The sequence below is a fragment of the Trachurus trachurus genome (assembly GCF_905171665.1).
Source record: "Trachurus trachurus genome assembly, chromosome: 22".
Taxonomy (NCBI): domain Eukaryota; kingdom Metazoa; phylum Chordata; class Actinopteri; order Carangiformes; family Carangidae; genus Trachurus; species Trachurus trachurus.
Genome location: NC_139907.1, coordinates 6,901,363 through 6,909,915, shown reverse-complemented (window position 1 = coordinate 6,909,915; position 8,553 = coordinate 6,901,363). Strand labels below are relative to the sequence as shown.

General features: G+C 37.9%; 1 protein-coding gene across 1 annotated transcript in view; it reads left to right on the top strand.

Annotated features, from left to right (window-relative positions):
• Positions 1-1,320: 1,320 nt before the first annotated feature.
• Positions 1,321-8,553, top strand: part of LOC311005519 (transmembrane protein 87A-like) — an 18,733-nt gene continuing 11,500 nt past the window's right edge. Inside the window, exons 1-11 of the mRNA XM_083997949.1 lie at positions 1,321-1,473; positions 2,572-2,629; positions 2,788-2,885; positions 5,337-5,453; positions 5,610-5,657; positions 5,800-5,841; positions 5,936-6,062; positions 6,174-6,235; positions 7,174-7,357; positions 7,449-7,548; positions 7,637-7,730. Of these exons, the coding sequence (XP_083854075.1) occupies positions 1,369-1,473; positions 2,572-2,629; positions 2,788-2,885; positions 5,337-5,453; positions 5,610-5,657; positions 5,800-5,841; positions 5,936-6,062; positions 6,174-6,235; positions 7,174-7,357; positions 7,449-7,548; positions 7,637-7,730 (1,035 nt within the window). The 5' untranslated portion in view covers positions 1,321-1,368. The remainder of the gene's footprint in view (positions 1,474-2,571; positions 2,630-2,787; positions 2,886-5,336; positions 5,454-5,609; positions 5,658-5,799; positions 5,842-5,935; positions 6,063-6,173; positions 6,236-7,173; positions 7,358-7,448; positions 7,549-7,636; positions 7,731-8,553) is intronic.

Here is an 8,553-nt window from a genome sequence, read left to right as displayed (position 1 = left end):
AAAAAAGAAAAGAAAAGAATGACTGTCATACATGTAGAGATGCTTTTAAGAAACATCTGTGAAAGTGGTCTCTCTTTTTTCCCCCCAGAACTGTATTAATTGTAGAGATTCTGGAGATTTGGAGGTTGTTGTAGTCCTTTAGGAAATCCTAACAGTCCTTTAACTGTATTTATTATACAGACTTCTTCATAAACTTAATTATTATATGACTTCTCATGTTGATTATTTTTCTATTCTATTTCAGTATCCCCTCTGTGTGAGGATAGTTAGGCTATCTTTATTGGGAGTAATATTTTCTTTAAAACCTCTTTATTGTTTGCCATTTATAAAAATAAAAAAAGATTCTCATTATTCATTGTTACTGTAAAAAATAAATAATAAATAGGGCCTACTACGATTTAAAAAAGTTTATAAATTAATCTTAACTGTATTAGACTTCTTCATAAACTTAATTATTGCATGACTTTTATGCCACTCATGTTGATTCTTTTTCTTCTTTTCATTATCTAAAGTTCCTTTTCTTGTTGCGTAGTATGGTTATTATTAATATCGTCATGGTTTCCTCTTATCATTTACTTTTCCTTTAAGTATTGTAAGTACCGGTATTTAATATTTCAGTACTATCCCCTCTGTGTGAGGATAATTATCTTTTATTGGGAGTAATATTTTCTTTAAAACCTCTTTATTGTTTGCCATTTATAAAATACAGTTATAAAACATTTTTACAGTAACAATGAATAATGAGAATCTTTTTTTTTTTTTACAATACATTTTTTTTTTTAATATAAATTCTTTATTGAGAAAGTACAAACATGAACAATACTGGCATTTTTCATGGTGCATAGTGTCAAGGGAATGCCAGGTGAACATCATTCAACATTAGTGCAACTCACAATAGGAACATACACATTAGTGCTTCAATAGAATACAATCAGAGCAGTTGAAATAAAATTAAAATAAACATCTCAAAATAAATAGTCAAAAATAAAATAAATATAAAATATAATAAAAATTGATGTCATAAGGGGGATTCAAATCAATTTTAGTTATTCATTTTCGTATAGTTTTTGTGCCTTTATTTCTGTTACAAGTTTTAGGGATTTCATGTACAAATTAAATTTATACATGAAGACTCATTATTCATTGTTACTGTAAAAAAAAATGGTTTATTCCGATTTAGTGCAGGCCATAATAATAGTCCACCACAGATGAAGAGCAGCAGCCGTGTAGGAACCACACCGACACACCGGAGCTCCGCCCTCTAGTGGCCGCAGCGGGGAACTACACCCGGAGAGGCAGCAGCAGCCCCGGCCCCGGAACTGGAGGCGGATACGGCAGCAGCTGATGTGACCTGGAGTAGATGCACAAATGAAGATGCCAGATGCACGTCCGTCATCATGTCTGCTGCTCTTCGCGTTAGTTTCGCAGCTCGGCAGGGCGGCGGAGGTCTCCGTCTGGAGCGTCATCAACTCGGTCAGTGTCGCACCTCCAACACGCGCCGTTTGTTCCGGTTCTTGCACCTTGTGTGTGTGTGTTTGTGTGTGTGAATGTGTGTGTGTGTCGTGCTAAATCTACCATGGCAGTAGCTGTTAGCCTGGGTAGGCTACTGCTGCTTTAGCCCTGATCTGATCTGCAGCCCTGCATGCATTGCTACCTGTCGGACCCAGAAAACCTTGTGACAGTATCAACATGCAAAACTAATCTACTGCTGGATTTTATTATAAAGCTGCAGCGCGATGTTATTTACAGCTCTGCAATTAAAAGAAGCGTTTCCTTCCTCCTCAGTCTGATGTAGCCTAAGATAAGAGAAGATTGGACCCGGTTATTGGCTCATGGAGTTCATCTGGACCGTGTTTATTCACAGTCTGTGATCTCTGTGACAGTAAAGGAACAATTAATTAATCAGGATATATAAAATAAAGAACAATTAACTGCTCAGTTTGATGTGGAAAATGAAAGTACAGCTCAGCCTAGTCTGAGTCATGTGACTGAGGTCAGGGTTGTACTGTAAATCTTCAGAGATGCATCACAAGTGTTTCCAAATGTGCTGAGCCTCTGCATGTGTGTTTGTATATAGGGACAATACAGTGTAATAGAAGGGTAATTGATCCTGTATGGAGGGAACACATAATGGCCAGCAGCTGTGTTTTTGTTCATTGCATCATTATTCAGTCAGAAGCCACGAGTTAAACTTGTATTTATTCATTATGCATTCATTGTGTCTTGTGTGCACTTCTAGTTGGCACTTTGCATGGTCACATCTCTGTTGAATGTGTTTTCTGGGTCCATTAATGCTGTATAGTGGATTTAATCTGTCATTTTAAGCGTCACAGGTTGCTTTTGTAATAAGAAATACATTTAATTAAAGCTTGACATCAGCTTTTTTGTTAAAATAAGGTTAGAAATATATTTAATAATTGTTTAAACTGCAGTTTGGACTAATTGGCTATTTAAAAAAGGCTGCTTTAACGTTATAAAATCAAGTCATCACTGTGAGATAGAAATGTTTGAAAAGGAGCCTGAGCAGCAGCTGAATTACAGTACAACTGAATCGTCTCTTTGTATTTTCAGACACAAGATGCCGTGTTTCGGAAAACACTGTACGCCAACACCACCATCTTCATGAAGTGTAAGCACCATTATACATTTACTTTTTTAATTTTGCCCACGTAAGATCCATTATTACACGGCCAATGGGGGCGCAAAACACAGACCAAGATGCAGTGTTGCATCATGGTTTGTTGAATGGAGGTAATTCTTTCTCTCTCTTTATCTTTCTCTCTCCAGTCCAGGGTGACCCAGCGTCATGTGAGAGGAACCTGGCGTTCAACATCAGCTGGTACCTGCGCTCCTCTGTTTGCTACAACGAGGTCTTCAACACACCAGTGAGTGTTGACTTTTGACTCTTTGTGTGTTTTTTTAGCCCTGAATGCAAACATCACATGGAGATAACTGTTGGTTGATATCAGACTCTTGAGTTTCAGCAGCGTTACACACACATAACACACACTTGAACATAACGCACATGCTGCTAAATTTAATTAACATGCTTTTTTTTTTAAATTAGAGATCCTAGGAGATATTTGAGTTTTACAAAATAGCTAAATTAAAGGAAAATGCAGAATAAATGTTATATTTATTAAAAAAAAAAAAAAAAAAGTCAGCCGAGGTCAGTGCCATGTTTTCATATAACTCTGTTGTGTTTACCTCTTACATCATACTTTATCTCCAATGGCGCATAATGATTAAGCTCGTTCACTCATTGTGAATGATAAGGAGGAATCTCTGTGATCCCCCTACAGAAAAAGCCCCCCCCCAAATAATGCAATTTTTTTTTAAACAATATTTTTATTGAAATTTCAACTGCATTTCAAACTCAACATTAAATGTACAAACCTTTTCACCCATATCCCCTCGAACAGACAAAAAAATAAAATAAAAAAGCAAATGGACAGTGACATCAGATGTAAGACTAAAGGAGTAAAATAAATAAATAAATAAATAAATAAATAAGAATAAAATGGGACTAAATAAATAAAATACAATTAAATTAAAATTAAATAAAATAAAAGGCAGGATCATTTCATAACCTGTTATTCAGACAGTGTTTTCTGTTTCATTGGTCAGGAATGACATAAATGATTCCCAAATACAAGCAAACTCCTCCTGTTTGCAAATTGTTAATTTTAATAGTTGGTCTCTCGTATTGAATTTGAAGCTGTGCATTTGATTCATTGTTTTTTCTGCAGAAAAGTCAAATTTATTTACATCTTCAAACATTCAAGCACATTTTTTGCTCTTGAAAACGTCAGTGTTTTCACCTCTGCACTGTGTTTTTAGCTTCAGCAGCCTGTCAGTCAGTCAGTCAGTCAGTCAGTCAGTGAGAGCAGCTGCTGTGTCGCTTCTCAACTTCATTTATTTTTTCCTCCATGACCTCCGTCTTCGGCTCTTTGTCCAGAAGCGTCCGTCTCTCAGACTCAAACTCAGCTGCTGCTTTGACTTTGACGAGCTTCACCTTGTCACCGTCGGCCTCGAAGCAGCGGGTCAGGAAAGCGAGGGCGTATCCAGGTCACCTGTGGCCCCATCAGAGTTTTTTTTATTTTTTTTATTTATTCATTCAGACTTGTTTTTGAAATGTCAGTGTCTCCTCTGAAGCAGGTTAACGCTGCGAGATGAGATGAGAGCAGCTGACGTCGTTTTCTCCTTTGTTCCTCGCTATCTGGCAGATGTCAGAAAGACAACGAGGAAGTCCTGAGCAAAGCAAAACAAAACAAAAAAATATATAAATGTGTATACATAGCAACAGAGTTTAAAATGTTTTAGTCAGAGCCAAGTGTTTTGCCTTATCATTCAAACATCTGCTCGTGGCCACTGACAAGTTAATGTGTGGCCCAGATGTGCAGCTTTGACCATAAATCTGCAGCAAAGTGATCCACATGTGACAGTGGGAGTTATGCTACTGCTCTCTCTGTTTATTTCACTGTTTTTATCACCACCAGCGCTGTTTTGTTGAAGTGTTTGTTTCTTTTCTTCCCCGTCACATGCTCATCAGCTGTGTTTATTATAGATAAACTCACTCATGTCTTATTGTTTTCTCTTCTTTCCGTGTTTGAAAGGCTGAAAGTGTTATTTTCAAGCACTCTTCATTTCTCCTCATGCAGTCGTTTGCAACTTCATGCACACATCACTACGTACTTGTTGAATGTAGCTTTCACTCACAGCAGCAGAGTTTAGATTTTATGTCAGTAAAATGAATTTCTTTTTTCAAACTGCTTCCATATGCGATTTTTTTATATTCAGTATGAATTCTCTTTTCAATATGAAGCATTCAGAGATTTCTAGCAAAACTGTGCATCTTTGCATTTATATATATACACATACAGGTGCATCTCAATAAATTAGAAATTAGTTTATTTATGTCAGTAATTCAATTCAAAAAGTGAAACTAATACATTATATAGATCCATTGCACACAGAAATAACATTGAATGTCTTTATTCATTTAATTTCTTTTAATTGTAATGATTATGGCTTACATTTAATGACTACGTAAAATACAGTATCTCAAAGAATATATTGAATATTTACATAAAAGACCAATTTAAAAAAGCATTTTTAATTTGGATATGTTGGCCTTCTGAAAAGTATGTCCACATCTATATGCACTCAGTACTTGGTTTGGACTTTTTGACTTGAACTACTGGAAATGGAATTTTCCATGATATCCTAATTTATTGAGATGCACCTGTATATGATGTACACGAAAATCATTATAACTTTGAGAATTAACTTGTTTAACATAGTTTAAATAACTTTCACTGCCTTTTTTTCTGCAGGACAGCAAAGCAAAGAACATGTTTGGTATGGACCACATGCTGAAGGACGGCTGGAGCGGCTTCTACAGTCAGGGATACATTTACTTTGAAAACTGCTCCTCGCTCTTCTTACCAAAGGTTTGATATGGACACAACGTAAACACAGTGTGCAGCAGTTTTCTAATTAAACATATTAATTAAATACCTGTATTTTTAAGGCACATTGAAAAACATTTCAATTATCTTACTGCATACATTATAAACCTATGTGCATGTTCCTTCTCCTCTCTGCAGGTGTATTATTCTGACTTCAGCCCGTATCAGCCTCTCACCAGCCCAAAGGTGAGTCACTGAACAAGCTGATGAATAGTTTACAAAGGGATTTTTGCATGTGTGAATCTATATTTACTTTATTTTACAATGTCAAATCATCAGTCTGTGCTGTCTGTTCATGTTAGTGCTATTTCCTGTTTGTTGTTTTCAGAGTGAGCCATCGAATCAGAGCCTTTATTGGCCCGACAAGCCGGTAAGATGTGGAGTTATTCATTGAAAACAGTGTCATTTCTCAACTGTGTGGTGTCCAGTGGAGGTTAAACTTTTATTTATTCATTTTTTTGCAGGATATCAGTGCAGTGGCCAAAGCCTGGGAGGACAGTCCCTATCTGTTCATCGTCAAAGTGCAGCCTCTGTTTCGAGGACTTGAAGATGAAGACTTTGGACCGGAGCAGCTCAACTTTGCTTTTACGAGTGAGAAGCAGCATCGTTCATTTATTTTACATCAAGCAGCTTCAAGCTAACCACTGAGATTTTATAACAAGTGTCAGCAGAGGTGATTTATTTAATGTTTTCTTTCCCCAGTGAAAGTTGAGATGAAGGGACCACATGACTACTCCTCTCCTGCTGACTGGCCTCACATGATGGTATGTACGGTTAGAAATGTGTCGGCATTAAATCTGAAACAGAAATAATTTGGCTGCTGTTATTTGGCCACATTATTGTAGTTTTACATGCTGTTTTTTTATATATATACAACTAGTGACATGAGAATAAAGGCTTCAGAAACAAGTACATTAGACTTTGGGTTGACATAAGTCAAAGTTTCAAAGTTTCACAGCCTTAAAGGGATAGTTCAACATTTTGGCAAATTGGTCCATTGCCATAATCCCTATAGTCATAGCAGTAGGTTTGTTACCTTTAATTGTCGGTGCAAGCTATTTTTAGAACGGCGGAGCAGAGCCGTGAGCTGCTCAGAGCTACGCTATGGAGGCTAAAGGGATTTCTTGGTTTCCCTCATCAAACTCATCAAATATACAATCCAACAACTCCAAAACGCTCTGGTGGACAAGTTGTGACCTGCACATTCACCACGCTATGAGATAATAACAGAACGTTACCAGACAGAGTTGTTTTAGAGGTAAATACAGAGACTGCTTGCTGAAAAACTGTCCCTGAAGGCAACGTGCATCAGCGGTTTTGCATGAATTTACCTCTAAAACAACTCTGTCTGGTAACATTCTGTTATTATCTCATAGCGTGGTGAATGTGCAGGTCACAACTTGTCCACCAGAGCGTTTTGGAGTTGTTGGATTGTATATTTGATGAGTTTGATGAGGGAAACCAAGAAATCCCATTAGCCTCCGTAGCTTGCGGCTCTGCTCCGCCGTTCTAAAAACAGCTTGCACCGACAAATAAAGGTAACGAACCTACTGCTACGACTATAGGGATTATGGCAATGGACCAATTTGCCAAAATGTTGAACTATCCCTTTAAGAGGAAAATATCAGTGTAGGTTTTCAGAAGTGAAAGTCGAACACAGAGCAGCTGACCTCTTCTCTTCTCTTTCCTCTGCCCGTCACAGTTCTTCATGGTCATGTGCATCGTGTACGTGCTGTTCGGCGCCCTCTGGCTCTTCTGGTGCGCCTGCTACTGGAGGGATCTGCTGCGCATCCAGTTCTGGATCGGCGCCGTCATCATCCTGGGCATGCTGGAGAAAGCCGTGTTTTACTCGGAGTACCAGAGCATCCGCTACAAAGGAGACTACGGTGGGTGGAATTATAGACGTTTCTCATTTGTTCGTTTTTTTTTTATTTCTGCTTATTAATTTTATCTGTTGTATGATCATTATTCTCACAGTTCAAGGTGCTGTGATTTTCGCTGAGCTGCTCTCCGCGCTCAAAAGATCCTTAGCCCGAATCCTGGTCCTCATCGTCAGCCTCGGCTATGGCATCGTCAAGTAAGTTTGAAAAACATACACGCACATCTTTTTAGTCCTGCTAATACTCTATACACTTGTGTTAGTAAAAGTCAACGGTGTCTTCCAGGCCCAGGTTGGGTACCACTGTGCACCGGCTGGCAGCTGTCGGGCTCCTCTACCTGCTCTTCTCCTCTGTGGAGGGAGTGCTGAGAGTGACGGGCGTAAGTGTCGACAGCCTTTATCCTCAGTATTTGTTTTGACACAGTGACAATCCAGACAACTAATAGTGACACACAGATGCTTTTAACCCATATCCATCCATAATGTCATACAAATGCATGTCATTAAAGTTATACTCCTGACATTTTACTCCACGCTGACAGACTGATAGCTTTAATAATAATAACCCACAAACACCAGTTTATCAGCTACACTGTCAGAAATGCGACAGAGGAGCAGCTGCTGTAACTGTTTGCAGAGCAGCAAGAGAAACGCACAATGTTTTGAAGGGATAGCTTGTCGCCTGCAAAACTTAGATAGATAGATAGATAGATAGATAGATAGATAGATAGATAGATAGATAGATAGATAGATACAGATAGATAGATACAGATAGATAGATACAGATAGATAGGCAAGGCAAGGCAAGGCATCTTTATTTATATAGCGCATTTCATACCAAGGCAACTCAATGTGCTTTACATAAAGACAAAACATTAAAAAAAAGAAGCATAAGACAGAATAAAAACAAACAAAACACTAAAAACAGAGTTAAAAGCAAGAGCAAATAAAAGTAAAAGAAAAGAAAATAGATAAAGTTTTAAGTTCTCAGCTATAAGCACGTGAAAAGAGAAATGTTTTTAACCTGGATTTAAAAGTGCTTACAGTTGGGGCTGATTTCAGTTCTGCTGGTAGTTTGTTCCAGTTGTGTGCAGCATAACAGCTAAATGCTGCTTCACCATGTCTGGTCTGAACTCTGAGCTCCACTATTTGACCTGAGTCAGTAGATCTCAGAGCTCTACTGGGTTTATACTCTACTAACAT